Genomic DNA, 22,236 nt, shown 5'->3' with positions numbered 1-22,236 from the left:
GTGGAAACCCACGCGAACTGTCGTGCAGGAAACTCAAATGTGCCAGATCACGAAAGACCTGCGACATAGTGATCCACACTACGTATTATTCCTCTTCCTCCTCCCACAACGCCGAACTGATCTCTACATCATCCGTTTCAAGCATGCGTGCATCATGGCCCTCAGGGACAGGAAGGAGATCTCTCCAAAGACTCGCTCATTCAAACCGATCGTGCAGGACTCCACTCCATCACCAACGTTGTCTTGATCAGTCTACGGGCGCCGACTTTGGTGCCAATACAGGACCGTCGATTCAACACTCGTCATCGAACGCTAGGAGGATGCGAAAAGGACGACCAGCCAGCTCGCTACTACTAAGACACGGTGCTCTTCTGGACCATCATCCACTTTGCCTGGCTCCTGTTCGTTGCAACAGTATCATCCAGCTATCCTCTTCCCCCAAGGGGTCGTCATCGTCTTGCTTCCTGTCGCCCATCTTCTCTCCTCAAAACCTCACCGGGGGGATTCGACCGCTCGCCAGGACCATACACCACTCATCTCGATCTTTGGCATCCTCCTCGACCTCTGGCGCCTCTCCAGAAGGCGGCGCTCCCGATCCTTACCCATATTCGTATACCAATTCAGAAGCCCTTGACTTCAAGCGGTGCAAGAACCCGACACAGCTCGAGAAAAGCATCGAATCCTATCTTAAGAGCCATCCCGAGCCGACAGAGCGCGCATTGGTTGCGATGCTGGCAGCATGCGCGGATCTGTCCAGGGCTACAGCGTCGCCAATCGATCACAATCATGGACACCATACAAAACAGAAGCACTCGCCGCGCAAAGGGCATCAAATTTACGAATCAGACACTAACGATCTGGGGTCAAATCTTTTACAGACCATTCTTCAGTCGTCCATGTTCACAGCGGACGAGGTCTACAGGAAAGCTCGCTTCATCTATGAGGACATCGCGACGGGATTGTACCTCAACGCAGGAAGGTCCGACACAGTGCGGCAGCCCAGGGTTCTTTCTCTTCCAGTCACAAATGCGTTCTTGAATGTCTGCGCGATAACAGGACATTTCGACGAGGCATCCTCAGTCTTGAACGACATGATGCATAGCGCTCAAGGTGGTGTCAAACCGGATCTTGCTACATATCGATATGTGCTGAGAGCTGCAAGTGCGGCTCGACGACAGCTGCAGAGACGTTCTGCGGACACCACAGAACTGGATACCAGAGTCGATGAGTTGATTCAGCGCGCTACAGAAGCCTTGAGCAGGCAGTCGAGAGTGGCATTTTGGATTAAGATGGGACTTGGTGGACTTGTCGGGGCCACTGTGGGAAAGTTCACGATGCTGGGTGTCATGGCACTGCCTTATTCGGGAAGCCTACAAGGAATCACTGGTCCTGCAACTGAGGCGCACCCTGTGGTCTTGGACCCATCTTTACCTGTCGACGGGATTGTTCAGTTTCTGGCGAGTCAGGAGGTCGCCATGGGGGTGGGACTCGCTGCGGGGCTTTTGACTGCAGGATATTTTATCCGCGGAAGCACTCGGCATCCTGTGGCTCATGCAGTACTGGGCTCAGCCCCTGGAGAATCCACTGGGGGCTCTAGATCTGCGGTACGACAGCAACATCAGCGCCACCACCATCATCCACAGATCCTTCCTCGTGCGAGGATTGCTGGCCTCTACTTTCCTGATCTGGCGACGACGGACAAAAAGGAGATTCGCGACTATCTAAGAAGGAGCATGGGTTCATAATGAGTGACAAATAAAGCTGGTGTGGTTGCTTCAAACTGGACCAAGATATCCACTGTTGCGCCTGCTTCGCAAAAGATGATGACGAAGAATAGCGTCTCTTTAGATCCAAAAGGCTAGGAGTGGGCCTTCGATCTGACATCACCTTTGATATGTTTGTATATGGATGCACGGTTACTGTGCTTTAAAACGTCCAGAAATACCGAATTTGGTCAACATCTCCTCCGCCATCCCGGTGGTGCTGCCGTAGCGGCGATCAAGACGTTGATTGCTCACAATGAACGTCCATTTAATTTGTGATACTAATACCTCGTCTGTGTACTTCCGGCTTATTCTTCTAATTTACCTTACTCTCTACCTCTTTTCATTTCTCCTCCTATTCCTATACCATACTCTTGCGGTTTCCCATTCTTGGGTCACCGAACGGTGTCGATTTAAAACCTTCACGCCGGACAGAAGACATCCATAAACACCATCTTTAATCTCACGCATGTGTACCGATCTTGACGAGACTCTCTGCTTGTACTCTTTTCTCTTACTCCAGCTAACCTGGTCACCTAAGACGCTAGAGTCATTTATGTCTCAGCCCAAATTCCACACACTTCCTTCCATTATAAGTATTACTCGTAGATCGACTCTTTCCCGTTAGTCCTGTCCACATACGCGCATGCCATACCCATTCACGCTGTCGAAGACACAATCGCTCGACTTTAGAAAGAAATAATTAGGGACAATGGCATTGTTAAATACCATCTGGTTTCATTTATTACCACCGGCGTACTCTAACAGCTTAGTACTGCAAGCTCGACGACCACTGTTCACTCACACAACGGTTATGTGTATTCAGGGGATGATACGAGTGATGAAGACATGGATGAAGAACCTCTCAACAAGCTGCGATCAAACACGCGACATTCATGTGAGTCGGCTGCAAATGACATCTAATGCATAATGTCAAAGCACCCCATTAACTTTTTTTGTTACTGGTATTGTTGTTGCTATTGATATGTGTGTTGGACAAACACGTACTCTAAAGATGATGGCTGCAGCGACTGGAACTCAATCAAGAGAACACTTGGCCCTCCTCACCTTAACACTGGCTGCGATAGCGCCCCCTTTGGCCATCCGCAACATTCAGGCCACGCACTCCTCACCTCAGTCGACTCTCAAGTTCCGCCTCACAGCTTAAGAGACCACTTCCGCATCTACCGCTATCCCGAAAAGACTCCGCGCTCTCCCTCCACGGTAGAGATCGATCACGCACTCAAACTTGGCTCCTTGAGCACGCTGGGGCCCGGAATTCCGATGATACCGACCCCGCAAACACGGGTGGATTGTTTGAGTATTCGCCAGCGGAAGAGAAGCGACTGGTCTGGAAGATCGATTGGTGGACCTTATCGAGCTTGGGGATGCTTTATGGTGTTTCGACACTCGGTAAGCTTTCTTCCTGTGTGACTGGAACGAATCGTTTTGGGTCTGTGCGCACAAAGACGCGTTTTGTGGTTTAACCTTCCGTAGATCGTGCTAATCTGCTGAATGCGAAATTGTTCGCGTTTGAAAGTGCGTTGGATGTGACACCGGAGCAGTGTACGTGGGTGATGGCGATCTTCCATGTGGGGGTGCGGTCTGGCGGAGGGTGACTTCGAACTTGGTATTGCTCTACTTGACCCCAAAGGTCTGGCTACTAGCCCCGATGTTTATTTGGTAAGCCAGTCGTTTTCCCTCTTTTATATTACTTCTCGCTCTATATAAACGTTAACTAAACCGTATCACTAGGGACTGCACCACGTTTGGGTTAGCCTAGACAAAGGACCTGCACCTCCTCTCCGTGGGTCGATTCTTCTTCGGTGTCGCGGAACCAGCGCTCGTCCCCGGTGTCCTAATCTACATCTCTATGTTTTTTATAAGCGATCCGAGCAGACCTTCCGGATGGCGATACTTCAAGCTTTCATCTCGTGCGGGATAGGAAATTTGGATGGGAAACTGGATCTTCAGAGTTGGCAATGGACTTTTGTTGTGGAGAGTTTGGTGACGGTTCTGTCGGCGGGGTATGGTGTGGTTCCTGTTGACCAAGTCTCCAGAATCTGCACCGTGGTCGAACAAGCGGGAGACGTCAATTGCGATTTTGTAGGATTAGGAACGATACAAAGGTCAAGGTGATGAAGCATATCTCGAGACAAAATAACGTTGTGGCGATCAAGGATCGGAATGTGTATTTGTTTATGGCGATTAACTTGCTCGTCGCCATTACTAGTAATGCGCTTGTCGTGGCCTTTGTCAGTGCCTTGTGTGGCCCTTGCTCATTATTTTTACGAAATACTAAGACGTTCCGCATATATCCTTTGGCCTCCTCTGCGGAGCAGCCGTCTCTCAAGCAGGCATCAATTCTCGTGCATGGATGGGGCTCACAAAGCCCTCAAGGACGGCACTCAATCACTAGACGCCATGCTTCCACCTGTGGACATGGCGCTGCCCGTCAGAGAGGTACGATATTGATGGTCTTGGAGGCCCCGACGATGATCGGGTATGACTTGGAGCTCTTGACGCTGAACGCGGCCATTTGATCAGTGTCTTCTGCATGATGATTGTCATCGCTTTAGCCCTGCTGCGTTTCCTATTGAAGCGCAAGAACAACTGTCGTAATTACTCTGTCAGCTTTAGGATGAACTCGCTCAAATACTTTTTGAAAGCGGAGCTTCGAGACCTCAATGATAAGCATCCAAACTTTCGCTATACCTTTTGAAATAAATAATAAATTCTGGCGGTATCGCGACACGTCAAGTCGAGGGGGTTTTCTGCCCGGAATAATCTGTTTGACAACCTGGGCTGTCAGTCATATTTAACACTCCCTGCAGGAAATCGATGTAAAACACTTGATGCATTCGCCGAGGGTAAAGGCATCATGGAGCATAAGAAACAGACCTCTTTACGAAGCAGGCGCTGTGTAAACATCGGATGGGTTGTCTTATCTGCCCTTGACGTGTACTTTGAGAAGGAATATATTCTTTATTTAAGAACTTCGTGTGTTGCGACCGAGACGCTTCTGAGTCTCAACAATGCTCCTGATACGCGTCTGCCTCGGTCTGTTCTTGGCTTTCATCTCAACAGGATTCATAATTTTAAAAGTCCCTCCCTTTGACGATGACTTTAGAAATTGTTTCATTCACCAGTTCGAACTACTTCAGCTTTGAGTTGACTACATACAAAAGCTCCTTCATAAAAAAAATATATCCCTCAGAGTCCACGACAAAAAGTAATGCCACCGTAAACAGAATACAACCCTTTTTGGCGAGAGTTTGATGTCTATTTTGTACGTGAAACAGTCCAGCCGTCGATTTTTTAATGGCATTGTCTATGCTGGGACAGCCAACCGTAGAAATTTATTAAATTGGGGCAGATACTTTCCCCGTATCGAAACCGACCATGCCAAGGTCAAAGATCTCAAAATCCTCGGGGTAGTTGCCCTTAGTGAGCTTCTTCTGAGAGGCAACGACGATACGGTAGTAGCGAAAATTGCTCGCCGCAACACCGGACATAAGAGGAAGTTGGATAGGGGCCAAGGTCGTGTCCTCGGCAGGAAGGACCAGTCCGTCCCAAGTGTACTGATTAACGTCCAACTGACCAGTGGTGCTATCGACGTTCTTGTTTCTGCCGGCGGCACCAAAGGCAGGGCCGCCATCCTTGGAGGTCATAAATCCGACAAAACCGCCTGTTTGATCATAGATGCGGATGGTGGCATCGGGAGAGTGCGAACCAAGGCGGGTCAAGACAACGGGCTTGGTGTAATTAAAGTTGATGACCGAGAACGGCGGCGTGGTACTGGTCAACTCGCCGGTGGTTACGTTGAGATATCTCAACATGGGGAAGCCGAGACTGGTATCCTGGATTGGCACGTTGCGGATATCGCCTTTGACACCAGTGTATGGAATATGAACAGCAACACCACCCATGGAGGGGGTAGCAACGATGAAACCAGAGTACAAGGGCCATTCAGCAGCCTTGCCGTTCTTGGGCTCTGTGAACTTCAAGGTGACCTTGACAGACTCACCAGGGTTGAGCGTAACGGTGCATGGGTCGAACTTGACGGTGGCATAGTCAGCCTCAATGATGGGAGTAGCGAGTGGGAAGGAGTTGTTGGCGTTGTACGAGTTCAAGGCATCAGCGGGGACGTGCGTGAAAGTATAGGTCGCAGCGTCAAAGCCAGTATTCTTGATCTGGATCTTGACCCGCCTTTGGAAGTTGACAGTATCGAGGAGATCAATGTGGTCGGGCCAGAGCTCGACCGGGGTTACGGTAGCTGTGTTGACGTTGATCAAACCAGCACCTTGCTTGGCAGCAGAGGCAAAGGTTTCGGAATTGTAGTTCTTGGAGATCGTGGCAGTGTTCTTGAAGGCCTTGCGAATCCTATCACCATGGGACTTGACCTTCTTAACTTCCATGTACAAAGCATGGGCACCAGCAACGTAGGCTGAGGCCATGGACGTGCCAGAGAGAACAGCATAACCACCCTGAGCGAGAGGGTAGGTCGAGAGGATGTTGCTACCAGGAGCAGCAACATCGGGCTTGGAGCGGAGATCACCGTCCAATCCGAAAGAAGAGAAGGACGAGGGTGATCCCCAGCTACCAATGGGGAAGGGTCGCTGGTCATTGGACCAGGTCACAACGGCCTCAGGTTGGGCTAACCAACCTAAGAGCAGCTGTTCACCAGTAAAAGGCTCGACCGACGCCATGGGCAGGTTGGGGACACCTTCCAAAGAGTCGATACCAGGACCGCTGGATTGGATGATAATACCAGCAGCGCCTTTGGTAGCAGCCAGAGCACCACGTTTATCAGACTTGCAGCGGGTGGTGTCGCCAAGAACCAAGACGATCTTGCCCCTAACATCGACACCGTTGTAGAGAGACTTGTCGCATCCGTCGCTCAATGCACCGTTGGAGAGCAAGGGAACGATGGTGGCAGAGGCGGGCAGATTAATGGCCTCGCCGTAGGCGTCAGAGAATTTATAGGGGAAGACATAGTACATTTGGGTGAAGTAGTAGAACGATTCGGATTGACTGTCGAACGACGCGACCGAGGTAGCATGGTCGCCGAGACCAGTGCCAGAGACCATCCAGGCGCCATCAGAACCATCGTTACCAGCAGGGCCCGTCAAAGCTTTGCCGCGGATGAGCAACTTCTCAGCAAGCACAGATATGGGGTTGGTCTTGTAGGAGGAGCCGCCGGCGATAGACATGTTGATGACCTAAATGTTCAAGAATACCGTATTGACCAAAGTAGATGAGTGGCCATTCTTCTTTTCCTCATCCCACATGTCTGTGTGATTGTAATTAATAGCTCCATCACTTACATCCATGCCGTCGTTGAAGGCCATCTCCATGGCGGCAAGGATAACATCTTCGCCAGCTTGGCCCTTGCATCCAAAGATACGGTAGGCGCCCAAAACAGCCTCGGGGGCGACACCGACAAAGGGCACTGGAGGTTCAGGTGAGGTCATGATGTGCCGGGCATCTCCACCAATGATACCAGCGACGTGAGTACCGTGTCCTTGGCAGTCCATGGGATCACTGTCGGGGTTGGGAGTGTTGGATCCAGTGTAGTCATCACCGACAAAGTCCCAACCATATCTGACACGGCATTTCTTGTTATTGAGAGCGAAGCATCCAGCAGCAGCATTGCCACAAGCGAATGCAGGGTGCTTATAGTCGATACCTGTATCGATGATACCGATCTTGACGCCCTTTCCAGTAAACTGGTGCCTGCCGCCGTGCAAGGTATTAACACCAGTCATGAGGTGACTCGAGGTCGCAGAGTCATAATCAGTATCCGTGCTGGGGCTCTCGACTTTGGGCATGTCGTAGAGCGAGATGTGCCAGACATTCTTGACTCCAGGAATCATGGAGAGAGCGCGGCCATCATGCTGGGAATCGACAGTGATGGCGGCTCCGTTGAAGACGTTGTACTCGTTGCGGACCTTGTAGTTGACCTTGTGGGACTTGAGGGCGTCATGAGCATCCGAGTGCTTGATGCCATCGTGGTATTCGATAATGAAGCCGTTGTTGATGATGTTAGTCTTGCCAGGATTGAGAGAGTGGAACTTGCCGGCTGAGACAAGGGTGGCCGCAGCAAGGGCGGAGAGGATGGCGGCGATCTTCATAGTGAGAGATAGGGACGAGTGTCTGTAGAAGACTGTGAGGGGTAATTAGCGAGGTGGGAGAGGGGAGGGGAGGGGAGGGGAGGGGAGGAGTTTAGAAGGATGACGCGGTAGCGAAAGGGCTACGGTATGATGTAGGGTGGTGAGGTCGAAGATGGCTAAAGAAGGAGTCGGTTTCCAGGAGATGGCAGCAGATATAAATACCATCCTGCCTATCGTCCGCTCCAGCTGGTTCCTGTGTGGGTAGGATATTAATGGCAAGAATGGCCGCTGTTTCTCCGCGGATGTCCGTTCAAAGTCGACTGGACCGCGTGCTGAAATGCACACATTCGCCAGGTGCCATTGATGTGTACCCTCGTACTTGTGGGGTTTGTTACCGGGAAGGATTGTCCTCTAAATAGATGGATACATTTGCCTCATTGGTCTCGGGGACCATAGATACTTGTTTGTCAGCCCAGCTGTATTTTAACCTCCTCTGCCGTCTGTCTTTAGGTCCTGTTCATGTTATTCTCCCAATATAGGACCTGTCGATGGCCTAGGTTTCCCAAATTTGGTCTGCACAGGTGCGTAGGCGCTGTCTAGAACGAGATCTTCTTAAATGTAAGGTTGATGAAAATAAACCCCCCGGTTCTAGACCTACCAAACAAGTGGGAGGAGCCCATGTTCTTTTTTGCAAAATTAATAGCCCAGAATTCTTACATTTTGACTCTCGACTCTTATTGGTTACTATTCTGAATGGTTGTATAAGGATCGACAAGGTGGCGCTAAGAAAAGAGAGGCTTTCCTGACTCTTATTAACCTTAATCCATAAAAATTAAGAGGCGGTCTTATCGTCCCAGTATGCTGGATACCATTATTTTGCACCAGATGATATTTGCCTTCATCCGCAGACCTGTGATCTCTTTGGTGCAAACGATGGTGTCCGGAGAGAGCCGATCTAGGGAGAAAGGAGGACTTTATTCGTGTGAATGCTGCTATCTAGTTCTACGTGTAGATAGGGTTTATATACTGGCTGGATCGATGCCAACAGTGTTCTGGAATGTTGTAGGAAATGGGCGAAGCACCGAAGACATCACAGCGTACTGAACCGAGCATAAACCTTTTGCATTTGAGGAGCTATTTGGTACTTTCTTTGATGGGCTAATCAGAGGTGACTTTGAAGGGCTTCTATGGCGTGGTGATGGTTCTAGTAGCCCTCGAGCGCATCGCCATCTTGCGTCTGGTCCTGAAATTCATCCTCAACGATAAGCGGATCGTCCAACTTGCAGAGGCAGTCGGCGTATTCCGTTGGTATGTTTCTCCAGCTTGTGGCCCATGCATCCTCAAGATCGAAGTAGAATGGGCGAAATGTCTTTAGTAACCTTCTTCTACTGATCCTCGTCCGTACTGCCGAATCCAGATTCGTTTCGTTTGGTGTCGGCAATTTCGAACTGGGCCTTCATCTTCGCGATCTTGCTCTTGATCTGCGTCGAGTAGATTTGGATGTTGGGAAAGCGATTGTTGATATCCTTTGCAAGACTTTCATAGATCCTGATCTTCGGTGTTTGTCGAACTGCGCTGTCCCTATCACCCTGGAATGGGAGGTAGACCTAAGGATCCTGAAGCTGGGTCGCAATCCATGCTGTTTCATGGGTGGAGAGCAAACGACCTGCCCTGTTGCTGGCTACAGGGCGTTGAGGGCCTCGAGAACGAGATGACTGACTTACTGGCCGCGGTCCGACTAAGTTTTGTCTCTTAGACCTTTGGGGGTCTGACGGCGCAGATGACATCTCTTTGCGCTTACTGGACAGTTGCAAAGACGAAGATGAGGGCTGACAAGAGCCGGTTAACTGGTATGATGGATGGCCGCTTGCACTAGCAGGGTGAAACTTGGGAGACGTTTGTTGGGTCGCTCTAATGTGCAGGGAGACTGACATTGCCAAAGTCAAAGATGCCATGCCTGGCGTGGTTGTGGGTGAGATGTACTGAGCGCGGGTCAGGAGTGGCAACTTGGGAGTGGGGGGCGTGAATTGTTTAGATGCTTGGTGCTGGTAGTATTGCTGCGGTTGGTATTGAGATTTGTGCTGGCGCTGTTGCTAGTGCTGATGCTGGTGCCGTTGTGGTTGTTGGGGTGCGAGAGGCTGTTGCAGCTGTCGTAGCTGTTGTTGAATGAAAGGGGTAGTCGCTCGAAAGAATTCGTCGGAGGACAACGGTATCCTGCCTGGCTCTGCGCGCTCGGGACGTACTTGCAGAGTACCCTCTGCTTGCGGAGGAGGACTGACACTTGGAATACCATTGTGCTGAACTGGCGAAGGAATTTCGGGTATAAAGGAGTCCATGATGAATGAGGAGGAAGGAAGGAAGGAAGGAAGGAGCGAAAAAAAGAGTGTGAAGTGTTCTCATGGCCGGGGGTAGTGGAGGGGCGACGAGGGTCGAGATTCGCTTCTTGGTTGCACAACAATCAGCTTGAGAAACAGCAAAAAGCCGTTCTTTCAGACCCAATTCTGATTCTTCAGGTTACGCGAAGCAGGTCGAATTCGTCGCTTAATCAGGAATCGGAAGTGAGTCGATACAGTGAGCTGAAATTAAAGAGACATGCGAAACTTGCACAAACCGTTTGGTGAACCAGCACGGACCTCTCGGCAATGCAGCATAGACACAATCATCATACATGCTGGCTCACATAGCAGGGTCTTCTGGTCTCTGTCCATTCTCAATAAAACTCTTCGTGCCATCTTTTTCCACACAACACACGCAATTCTGCGCTTCAGACGTATTTTGCAACGGCCAGTCAGAACGAATGTGACAACAATTTCCCTTTGACGACGATGTCGAGATGATTATTATGTTGAGGACCACCAATGAAAGGCTCATGGACGAACACTTAATGGCCAGCGAGGACAAAGACGGGGATGACAAACCTGATTGTTAAGTCGCAGTGCAATGGTTGGCACTGGAGAGATGAGAGGAATGGTGAGTCGGTGAAGTGTTAACAAGCAATGTGAACCAGCACGTGCGCTGATTGTGCCTATGCTGCTTTGCCAAGAAATCCGTGCTGCTTCTACAAAAGGTTTGTGCTGGTTCACCAACCGGTTTATGGCCCTTTTGCAAGCGGTTTGTGCCTGTTTTGCATGCTCCTTTTTTCAGCTCAGTTCTCTGGATCCATGTTGATTCTCACAAATTTCAAGAAAGGAGGGGTTATTAGCCTTAAGCACATCTTTACGGCTAAGAACACCATGTCTATTAGATCTAATGTAGCAACAAGCAAGGGGCACAGCTAGTTTTTTTTTCCGCTGGAAACCCTGCGAGTCGCACAATAAATTGGTGCATGTGATTAACATCGAGATCAAGGATAACTACGAGGAAGCCATGGTCGGTGGACGGATGGTTTTAAATCTCGCCAAGGATATTGAGCAAAGCAAGGATCTTGATCACGAAGTTCAGCCGATCCTGGATAGCTTTCAACAGCGCTATCCGAGTACATCTGTCATGCATTCCGTCTCGTTTTTCTGATGCACTCGTCTTTTTCTCCCCTGTACATTTTTTTCCTTCTAAAATTAATAAAGCTCATCAGATATCACAGCGAACAAGAGTTAATGGATGTTGTTAGATATGCAGCTCTTGAACAATGGTTTTATGATTTGGTATACATTGCTGTTATACTAGTTTCTGATCTAGATAAATAAAGAGTTTAGTTGCCTTTGTACCCGCGAGCGGGGAAAGGGAGAGCCATCAGGAATGAATTACGGAGGTTGAGATGATAGTGACAATGGCAATGAAGATCGGAAAGGTGAAAAAGGGTAAGAGAAGAAGAAAAAAGATTGCATTTAATTAATGGGCCTATAGAGCCCGAGTATGCCAAGGTCAAAGATCTCGAAATCCTCGGGGTAGTTGCCCTTAGTGAGCTTCTTCTGAGAGGCAACGACGATACGGTAGTAGCGAGCATTGCCCGCCGCAACATCGGACATAGGAGGAAGTTGGATAGGGGCCAAGGTCGTGTCCTCTGCAGGGAGGACCAGTCCGTCCCAAGTATACTGATTAACGTCCAACTGACCAGTGGTGCTATCGACGTTCTTGTTTCTGCCGGCGGCACCAAAGGCAGGGCCGCCATCCTTGGAGGTCATAAATCCGACAAAACCGCCTGTTTCATTAAAGATGCGGATGGTGGCATCGGGAGAGTGCGAACCAAGGCGGGTCAAGACAACGGGCTTGGCGTACTTCAAGTTGTATAACGTGCCCGGCCTGGTATTGTTCAAATGGCCGGTGGTCACGTTGAACCGCTTCAACATGGGGAAGCCGAGACTGGTATCCTGGATTGGCACGTTGCGGATATCGCCTTTGACACCAGTGTATGGAATATGAACAGCAACACCACCCATGGAGGGGGTAGCAACGATGAAACCAGAGTACAAGGGCCATTCAGCAGCCTTGCCGTTCTTGGGCTCTGTGAACTTCAAGGTGACCTTGACAGACTCACCAGGGTTGAGCGTAACGGTGCATGGGTCGAACTTGACGGTGGCATAGTCAGCCTCAATGATGGGAGTAGCGAGTGGGAAGGAGTTGTTGGCGTTGTACGAGTTCAAGGCATCAGCGGGGACGTGCGTGAAAGTATAGGTCGCAGCGTCAAAGCCAGTATTCTTGATCTGGATCTTGACCCGCCTTTGGAAGTTGACAGTATCGAGGAGATCAATATGGTCGGGCCAGAGCTCGACCGGGGTTAGGGTAGCTTTATAGACGTTGATCAAACCAGCACCTTGCTTGGCAGCAGAGGCAAAGGTTTCGGAATTGTAGTTCTTGGAGATCGTGGCAGTGTTCTTGAAGGCCTTGCGAATCCTATCACCATGGGACTTGACCTTCTTAACTTCCATGTACAAAGCATGGGCACCAGCAACGTAGGCTGAGGCCATGGACGTGCCAGAGAGAACAGCATAACCACCCTGAGCGAGAGGGTAGGTCGAGAGGATGTTGCTACCAGGAGCAGCAACATCGGGCTTGGAGCGGAGATCACCGTCCAATCCGAAGGAAGAGAAGGACGAGGGTGATCCCCATTTATCAATGGAGAAGGATCCCTGGTCATTGGACCAGGTCACAACGGCCCAAGGGTCGGCTAACCAACCTAAGAGCAGCTGTTCACCAGTAAAAGGCTCGACCGACGCCATGGGCAGGTTGGGGACACCTTCCAAAGAGTCGATACCAGGACCGCTGGATTGGATGATCATACCAGCAGCGCCTTTGGTAGCAGCCAGAGCACCACGTTTATCAGACTTGCAGCGGGTGGTGTCGCCAAGAACCAAGACGATCTTGCCCCTAACATCGACACCGTTGTAGAGAGACTTGTCGCATCCGTCGCTCAATGCACCGTTGGAGAGCAAGGGAACGATGGTGGCGGAGGCGGGCAGATTAATGGCCTTGCCGTAGGCGTCAGAGAATTTATAGGGGAAGACACCGTATACTTGGGTGAAGTAGTAGAACGATTTGGATTGACTGTCGAACGACGCGACCGAGGTAGCATGGTCGCCGAGACCAGTGCCAGAGACCATCCAGGCGCCATCAGAACCATCGTTACCAGCAGGGCCCGTCAAAGCTTTGCCGCGGATGAGCAACTTCTCAGCAAGCACAGATATGGGGTTGGTCTTGTAGGAGGAGCCGCCGGCGATAGACATGTTGATGACCTAAATGTTCAAGAATACCGTATTGACCAAAGTAGATGAGTGGCCATTCTTCTTTTCCTCATCCCACATGTCTGTGTGATTGTAATTAATAGCTCCATCACTTACATCCATGCCGTCGTTGAAGGCCATCTCCATGGCGGCAAGGATAACATCTTCGCCAGCTTGGCCCTTGCATCCAAAGATACGGTAGGCGCCCAAAACAGCCTCGGGGGCGACACCGACAAAGGGCACTGGAGGTTCAGGTGAGGTCATGATGTGCCGGGCATCTCCACCAATGATACCAGCGACGTGAGTACCGTGTCCTTGGCAGTCCATGGGATCACTGTCGGGGTTGGGAGTGTTGGATCCAGTGTAGTCATCACCGACAAAGTCCCAACCATATCTGACACGGCATTTCTTGTTATTGAGAGCGAAGCATCCAGCAGCAGCATTGCCACAAGCGAATGCAGGGTGCTTATAGTCGATACCTGTATCGATGATACCGATCTTGACGCCCTTTCCAGTAAACTGGTGCCTGCCGCCGTGCAAGGTATTAACACCAGTCATGAGGTGACTCGAGGTCGCAGAGTCATAATCAGTATCCGTGCTGGGGCTCTCGACTTTGGGCATGTCGTAGAGCGAGATGTGCCAGACATTCTTGACTCCAGGAATCATGGAGAGAGCGCGGCCATCATGCTGGGAATCGACAGTGATGGCGGCTCCGTTGAAGACGTTGTACTCGTTGCGGACCTTGTAGTTGACCTTGTGGGACTTGAGGGCGTCATGAGCATCCGAGTGCTTGATGCCATCGTGGTATTCGATAATGAAGCCGTTGTTGATGATGTTAGTCTTGCCAGGATTGAGAGAGTGGAACTTGCCGGCTGAGACAAGGGTGGCCGCAGCAAGGGCGGAGAGGATGGCGGCGATCTTCATAGTGAGAGATAGGGACGAGTGTCTGTAGAAGACTGTGAGGGGTAATTAGCGAGGTGGGAGAGGGGAGGGGAGGGGAGGGGAGGGGAGGAGTTTAGAAGGATGACGCGGTAGCGAAAGGGCTACGGTATGATGTAGGGTGGTGAGGTCGAAGATGGCTAAAGAAGGAGTCGGTTTCCAGGAGATGGCAGCAGATATAAATACCATCCTGCCTATCGTCCGCTCCAGCTGGTTCCTGTGTGGGTAGGATATTAATGGCAAGAATGGCCGCTGTTTCTCCGCGGATGTCCGTTCAAAGTCGACTGGACCGCGTGCTGAAATGCACACATTCGCCAGGTGCCATTGATGTGTACCCTCGTACTTGTGGGGTTTGTTACCGGGAAGGATTGTCCTCTAAATAGATGGATACATTTGCCTCATTGGTCTCGGGGACCATAGATACTTGTTTGTCAGCCCAGCTGTATTTTAACCTCCTCTGCCGTCTGTCTTTAGGTCCTGTTCATGTTATTCTCCCAATATAGGACCTGTCGATGGCCTAGGTTTCCCAAATTTGGTCTGCACAGGTGCGTAGGCGCTGTCTAGAACGAGATCTTCTTAAATGTAAGGTTGATGAAAATAAACCCCCCGGTTCTAGACCTACCAAACAAGTGGGAGGAGCCCATGTTCTTTTTTGCAAAATTAATAGCCCAGAATTCTTACATTTTGACTCTCGACTCTTATTGGTTACTATTCTGAATGGTTGTATAAGGATCGACAAGGTGGCGCTAAGAAAAGAGAGGCTTTCCTGACTCTTATTAACCTTAATCCATAAAAATTAAGAGGCGGTCTTATCGTCCCAGTATGCTGGATACCATTATTTTGCACCAGATGATATTTGCCTTCATCCGCAGACCTGTGATCTCTTTGGTGCAAACGATGGTGTCCGGAGAGAGCCGATCTAGGGAGAAAGGAGGACTTTATTCGTGTGAATGCTGCTATCTAGTTCTACGTGTAGATAGGGTTTATATACTGGCTGGATCGATGCCAACAGTGTTCTGGAATGTTGTAGGAAATGGGCGAAGCACCGAAGACATCAGAGCGTACTGGCGTAGGCATTCAGGGAAGAGTATACAATAAGGGTACCATTTGGGAGCAGGACAACTTTCGGGCCCAACTCTTGCTGGTGACTAAAGCTTGTCTTTGCAGGAGAGTCCAAAAATAATGTAGTACAGCTGTTGGCACGGATCAAGACAACCAAACAAACAGCAAATCTCGCTGCAACGTAGGTTGGCACTCCCGATGACTACGATTAGAGCGAAGCAGGGTGTCGTTGACAGAGATCCAGATTACGATTGACATCACATTGATCGCCCAGCACGGATCATTATTCGATACGTGCCAGTTACAACGCTCTGCCGTCGCGTTCTGAAAAAATCGTGGATGTTGTCCATCTGGAACGAACTCCTACAAGATCCAAAAAAGACAAAAAGAAATATAGTTGCGAGAGACCCCACTTTAACCATGTATGCAAGTAGCGAAACCTGCCACTTACCCACACTCACACTCAGAATCACATCTAAAATCGTCCTGTATCATGCACACTCTCAACATGCCTCGAGGACCAATGTGCAAAGGCTACAAGAACTGCTCTCTTTCTATTAGAAGCAGACCGCCGATCACACGCTACACTATCATGCCGCTCCAAAGGTCTCATTTATGAACCCTTCGGCCCACATCATGGTTGATGTGGAGAGAGATCCCACGTATAATATCTATTATGTGTGCATTGCGATAAATTATGGTTTACACTTACTATTAAATGGCAACTAACCATGAGACAAAACAGGGATCTTTAATAGCACCGTTAGGTCGCCAGACGGTCTTTTCTAAATAACGTGATCCTAATAAAGTATCTATCCAATATGGCACAGCTCCCCTCCCATGGGAGGCGCAAGCCAGGTCTTCTAGCTAATAGCCTCCATTTCGCAACTATTCTCGCCACCGAAAGACTCCGCGAGCACTGATACTTGAAGCATTGACACGCCTTGAATTCCAACTATTCCTTGACGCGTCCCAGAAAGAGATGTTTACAATCACTCCTCTGTTCCTGAAAGTGTTCATCACAAAGCATTTTTTTAAAACCAACAGATACCTCAATCCAAGGACACCAATCTTCAAGTCGTCGACCTACCGGGACAAAGTCCTTACCACGGACAATGGGACCCTCTTCCAAGATGCTCTACGGTTATCTCCCGAGCAGTTCGAGTACGTGCTCGAGATCATTCGAGATCACTCGGTGTTTCAACGTCAGGGGAAGAAGCCCCAGATGGATGTCGCAATCCAGCTGAAAGTTGGCCTTCATCGCCTAGCACACGACGGATCATTGGTTTCATACAAAGCAATCGGTCGAGTATTGGGCGTAACTGAAGGGACAGCCATCAAGTACTCCCAGCGGGTCATCGAAGCACTCTGTGCCCATATCTCGAGATTCGTTTCCTGGCCCGATGTCGAGGCGAAGGCTATCATCAAGGCGGTTTTCGCGAAAAAGGGTTTCAAAGACTTGCTTGGGGCCATTGACGGTACCTTATTTCCTTTATACCGTGTGCCTTCAATGGACAAGAACAGCTGGGCAACAAGGAAAGGCAACTTCGCAATGGGCGCGACTGGCGTCTGTGATCATCGAGGAGTTTTCATCTTCTTTTCCACGGGATACCCGGGGAGCAGACATGACTCCGCAGCGTATAAGGACACCGAGCTCTATCGCTTCCAGAACCGGTACTTCGAGGGAGACGAATACATGGTCGGTGATGCGGCGTATGGGCTGTCACCTACTCTCATGACAGCCTTCAAAGGCGCTCTTACGCCCAACAAGATCAAATTCAACAAAAAACTCAGTGGAACCCGGACGAAAGTGGAGCATGGCTTTGGTCTACTCAAAGGACGATTCAAATCCCTCCGCTGCCTTAGAATCCATATCAACAGCAACCAGAGCGTCTTTGAGGCAAGTAGGCATGTAGCGGCTTGCGTTGTCCTGCACAATATTCTTTTGACGAGTGGGATTCACAATCCGTATGAAAAAGAGACTGAGCGATGGATACAAGAGGAGGTCGAGGAAAGGAGGGCGAGGGGCACGATTGCAGAAAATGACAGTGGTAGCGAGGGTGGTAGTGACGACGATAACGACGATGAGTTGACTCCTGCTCAACAGAGACAGATGCGTGAGGAGGCATTAAACAAACGAATCACTATCATGGCCGCAGTTTTACAAAGAAGACGATGAGTAATAAAAAATATAGCAGTTCTTTAGTGATGATACTTGGATGAACTTCCACCGCTAGGACTTCTCTGCGGGCTAGGACTACATCTCTGTGGACTTTGTGAAGATCTCTGTTGCGTTACTCCCGTGTACTGCGCTTTCGCCAATTCCGCCTCTGCTCTCTTCATCTCTGCGGCTGCCTTAATTTTTTCGATCTCCAACTTCATCCTTTCAGCCTCCATTTCGGACTTCAGCTTCAAGGTCTGCATCTCGATGAATCGTATCTGCGCTTCTTGATACCGGCGATTATCCTCGATTGCCCTCTCCTCGATAGCCAGTTTCTGTCGTTTGAGCTCGTGCGCTGTTTCAGATATGTCAGATAAGTTCTTGAGCATGGCGGCGTAATCCGACCCTTCATTTCCACGCTTGTTGGATGTCTTGGCCGGTGTCGTTGAGCTCCGGTGTCCGCGTACAGCGCTGGTTTCTGGGAGTCTATTGGGAGAGTCCGGCGGTCCAGCTCCAGTGCCTTGCCCGTCGCTCTCGTCGCTAGTGATGTCGTTGTCGTCCGGAATAGGTCGGTTGAGGTTGCCGGTAAGCTGATAGGGCTCCCTTGGGTTCAAGGACCAAGACGCAGACCAGACCTCGACCAAGATGTAGTAGAAGTGACAAATTTGGATGACCTTCTCCTTCAATGACTTGTTGGGCAGGTCTCCATTGCCGGTCTTGTTGAGAGCCAGGTTAGCCCTCTTCCAGACTTTCTTCATGTTATCGATCTTGTTCTTGATCTGAAAGCCATCAAGGGTTACCGGCTTCTCCTCCGTGGAAAACTTGAGATTGACCTTCTTAGCAATGCCTTCACGAACCTCGGTCTTAGGCATGTGGTAGCTGTTTCTGTCACTTGGACCGTCCAAAAGAGACCAAGTCTCTGGGTCCGCAAGCAGCTCTGCGATATACGTCTCCTGGTCCATTGTGAAAACATGTCCTTTCGACCTCCCCTTCGCCTCTGACTGAGTAGGCGCGGAAGGCCGTCGAGGCAGTTTTTTTGGGACTGCGGGAGAATTGGAGGATACGCTGCTGGCAGTTAAAGTCGGGGAAGGGAATGCTGCCGAAAGCAGAGGAGAACGTAGTGATGAGGCAACAGAGACCGGTGATGACATATGGTCTTGAGGCTGCGAAGGATACGTCAATTGAGAAACATCCAGGGGTCCCGTGTTTGACGCAATACCAAGGGAGGCAGCGGTCGTTTGCAAAGGTCCATAGCGTGTGCCTGGCGCTGAATGGGTGGGGAACAAGGGATTATCGCAATGCTAGAAAAGAGACGCTTGTCACCATCTGCAACGAGGCTACAGTCTGACAAGAGAAAAGGTGTCGCGTGTTTTATTTACCTGACTCAGGGCCTGCAGCCGAAGAAGCTCCAAAGTAGAAAACTGCTGCTTTCGATGCAGTTGCTCTTGGTACTGTTGGTTCCTTGGGTACAGCTGATGCTGTTGATACTGTTGAGGCTGTTGAGGCTGCTGGTGTTGTTGAGGCTGTTGGTGTTGTGACTGTGGTGGTTGCCGTAGCTGGGACTGATGATGTAGAACGTCGCGAACAGGATCGTCAGAGAGTTGCTGCCGACTTTGCTGTTGTTGAGGTCGTCTGCTCATTCGAAAAAAGTCTTGGTTTGTTGCTCCATTCTGATGATAGAGACGACGAGATCGAATGCTCGAGCGGGTCAATGGAGTTTCCTGCTCGGGGTCAGATTCTTCTGCCCTGCTGATGGTAGGCGCAGGTAAAACGTCGTACTCAGGTGGGCGGGGAGTGAGGGGAGGGGAAGAAGGAGAACTGGAGTCAACCTCATTGGTAACAGTACGTTGCTCTTGCGACATGGGTTGCGGGGATGGCGACGGGTGTGCGATGAATGAAGAACAGGAAGCGAAAACAGTGGGACGTTGAGCTTGACTAGGGTGTGAGAACCTGATGTCGACGATTTTGCCCTAAACATCGTCCTTTTTGGCGAGTCCACGATGTCAACCGACGATGTTACACGAACAGCGTCCGCTCCCCCCCTTAACACAACATCGAGAACAACATCGCAGACAACATCGTGCACGATTTTTAGAACTGAGGGCGGCTAATAATATTGGGCTGATTGATTACGGTCTGGGGGAAAAAGTGAAAACCTCAAGGTAAACAAAATTATAAAAAAAGAAAGGTTTAAAACCTCTACATGACAATTGTAATAATCACTACAAGGCAAAAAGCAAAAAGGCCTTGCGAGGGAAAGCCCGAAGGAAAACCTCTGTCGTGGTTCAAGGGAAAAGCACATAAAACCCCCCTTCTCATACTCCTCTACTTTCTGCTCGCTGATTTGCTTCGTGGCCTACCGTGTCCTCGTTTGCGGGGTAGCTCTCGATCAATTGCGCTTATATTGACCTTTGGTGGGCGACCGCGTTTAGGTTTCGGAGTAGTTACACTATCAGCAGAGTTGTTCATATTATTTTTACGTGCTGATTCTGCTTCGCCTTGTGGCTCCTCAAAGTTTAACGAGGCTGCGGTCGAGAAGGTGGTGCAGGGAGATTGCGACTCTTCCTGTAGTCTCTGATACACTTTCTCTCAACAAAGTTCTCTTCTGGTTCCCAGGTCCTCTATGTATACCCTTTCCAGCTTACGAAATATTCCACGCCCCCCCCTCAGAATCATCCCGATGTTCGAGAATTTCTTCTACTTCGTTAGTGGTGTCGTCATAGTCGTCGAGTACGAGTTTGAGTTGGGATGGAGCATAGGGGCATATTGGCGTTGAAGCAAATCGCCAGTGCCGTCCTTCAAAACATACGCACTGTCTGTGGTTCTACGCACAACAGCGTCAATTTATTACCCAAGATAGGATCGAGAGTCATAGCCTTGGCTCCATTCGGAAACTCATTGCGCAGTACCGCTCTGTTGAATCACTCAATCATTCTCTTCTAAATGGCACGCGACTTAGCGCTCACAGCTGGGAAGACAACTTCAGTCATGTATTGAAGTCACTCCAAGAGTTCACTATAGGATAATCGGTCATCCTTGTCGTTTGAAAAATTATGGAAACCGTTGAAATGTCTGGCAAAAAATAACGAAAAAGGGGACGAGTTGTGCAATGCAACAATCCTCGTATTCATGGCTAATTGAGCCATGGTGACATGTCGGTCCCAATTGCGTTTCTTCACTTTGATTTCTTTACGGATAATGTTTATAGCTGTCTTAACATAGTTCTCGGCTACGCCGTTGGCTCGAGGGTGATATGAAGTGACCAGCCGATGTTGTACACCCATCTCTGTGGGGTCACCACTCTCATAACCTCATTGGCAAGCTCTTTTCCATTGTCCGACTGCAAAATGCGGGGAAAACCAATGATGGTAAATATCTTAAATAATCTGCGCGCTACGGTTGCTGCTGTCTTATTTTTCATGGACATAAGAAAGACGGACCGAGTGCAGACATCTACTAAAATAAGCAACATGGTGTTCTCTTTGGCACTTTCTGGGAGAGGTCCGGCAAGATCTGTTGCCATATGCTCTCCGGGCAGTTGGACATGGATTGCAGACAGAGGATGATATCCCTTGCGTCCTATACTTACGCACTGACATACTGTATAGCGCTGAACAAATTCTAAGCATTCTTTAGCCATTAAGGGCCAAGTTTTGTTTAGAGTGTGAATATGATTGACCATGGCATTGGCGCCAAAATGGCTAAGCGCATAGGTATCGGCTAGCAATGTTTTACGTTTGTCTTCTGACACCGTCTCTCTGGGAGTTTGCTTGACCTGGATAAGATGCATGTAGCTATAAATCTTCGCGGGTCCATTAATTGGTATTCCAAAGCTCCTGTGGGGAACTGACGCGACAATGCATCGGGTAGCACATTAAGCACTCCTGGTCGGTAAACGACCTTAAATGTGTAATCCAGGATAGTCTCTTGCCATCCAATGAGTATAGAGTTCATCTCATTTTGAGAATGAATGAACTTCAGTGCGCGGTGGTCCGTGTACAACGTAAAATACCTACCCCACACTATTCCTAGTAGCTCCTTCTGCGTTGCAGAGTACTTCCTTTCTCTCTCCTGCAACGATCTTGCGACAAATGAAATGTATCTAATGTTCTTGGGATTCTCTTCGCCTTCAGGCAGCTGATACAAGACGGCTCCACTACCTACATTAGATGCATCTGTAGCGACATAAAAGGACTCAGCAAAATTCGGAAATGATAGCACAGATACCTGCACAAAAATATTCTTCAATGCATAAAAGCAACGCTATTTGACAACCCGGTTGCCAAATACCATGTAAAATAGGACCCTTGAGGAACAAATTATTTATTCGCCGACCGATCGAGAATGCTTATTTGCCGACCCCTACCTAGTGATTGTAACTCGAGTTAACTCAACTGAAAAATTTGATAACATCGCTGATTGCATTGTCAATTAGCAATAATGTGTTAAATAAAAAGACTATAATTGACAATACATTCAGTAAGGTCATCGAAGAGTTAACTCGAGTTAACTCGAGTTACAATCACTACCCCTACCCACCA

The 22,236-nt window shown here is 49.5% G+C and overlaps 4 protein-coding genes across 4 annotated transcripts; 2 read left to right on the top strand and 2 right to left on the bottom strand.

The window, feature by feature from the left end:
- The first annotated feature begins 86 nt into the window (after window positions 1–86).
- On the top strand, window positions 87–1,766 carry BC939DRAFT_461260 (uncharacterized protein). Its single transcript, XM_051556997.1, has one exon. It carries the CDS (start codon window positions 144–146, stop codon window positions 1,743–1,745), a length of 1,602 nt encoding a protein of 533 aa, XP_051408926.1. The 5' UTR covers window positions 87–143; the 3' UTR covers window positions 1,746–1,766.
- Window positions 1,767–2,781: 1,015 nt separating this feature from the next.
- Window positions 2,782–4,306, top strand: BC939DRAFT_506087 (uncharacterized protein; the record flags this gene model as incomplete). Its single annotated transcript, XM_051560743.1, has 6 exons — window positions 2,782–2,912; window positions 2,992–3,176; window positions 3,261–3,329; window positions 3,418–3,446; window positions 3,519–3,790; window positions 3,874–4,306. The coding sequence occupies 6 exons, from the start codon at window positions 2,782–2,784 to the stop codon at window positions 4,304–4,306; spliced, it is 1,119 nt and encodes a 372-aa protein (XP_051408925.1).
- A 4,805-nt stretch (window positions 4,307–9,111) lies between these two features.
- BC939DRAFT_521252 (uncharacterized protein) lies at window positions 9,112–10,212 on the bottom strand (the record flags this gene model as incomplete). The annotated part of the gene is made up of 3 exons (XM_051561212.1): window positions 9,112–9,483; window positions 9,601–9,933; window positions 10,120–10,212. 3 exons carry the CDS (start codon window positions 10,210–10,212, stop codon window positions 9,262–9,264), a joined length of 648 nt encoding a protein of 215 aa, XP_051408924.1. The 3' UTR covers window positions 9,112–9,261.
- A 7,081-nt stretch (window positions 10,213–17,293) lies between these two features.
- Window positions 17,294–19,809, bottom strand: BC939DRAFT_461238 (uncharacterized protein). Its single transcript, XM_051556996.1, is given in 3 exon segments — window positions 17,294–17,820; window positions 17,833–18,996; window positions 19,075–19,809. The coding sequence occupies 3 exon segments, from the start codon at window positions 19,555–19,557 to the stop codon at window positions 17,737–17,739; spliced, it is 1,731 nt and encodes a 576-aa protein (XP_051408923.1). The 5' UTR covers window positions 19,558–19,809; the 3' UTR covers window positions 17,294–17,736.
- Window positions 19,810–22,236: the final 2,427 nt, after the last annotated feature.

Source organism: Gamsiella multidivaricata (genome assembly GCF_025024155.1).
Source record: "Gamsiella multidivaricata strain RSA 2152 chromosome Unknown BC939scaffold_66, whole genome shotgun sequence".
Classification (NCBI taxonomy): Eukaryota; Fungi; Mortierellomycota; class Mortierellomycetes; order Mortierellales; family Mortierellaceae; genus Gamsiella; species Gamsiella multidivaricata.
Note: the sequence above shows the minus strand (reverse complement) of the source record. Positions and strands in the feature narration are given on the sequence as shown.

What these genes read in the sequence shown, in the direction of transcription:
- BC939DRAFT_461260 (XM_051556997.1), top strand. Translation starts at nt 144, where the DNA reads ATGCGTGCATCATGGCCCTCAGGGACAGGAAGGAGATCTCTCCAAAGA.
- BC939DRAFT_461238 (XM_051556996.1), bottom strand. Translation starts at nt 19,557, where the DNA reads ATGTCGCAAGAGCAACGTACTGTTACCAATGAGGTTGACTCCAGTTCT. An exon ending in GGCTGCAGGCCCTGAGTCAG is followed by an intron (nt 18,997 to 19,074) that starts GTAAATAAAACA and finishes TCTCTTTTCTAG; the next exon opens with CATTGCGATAATCCCTTGTT.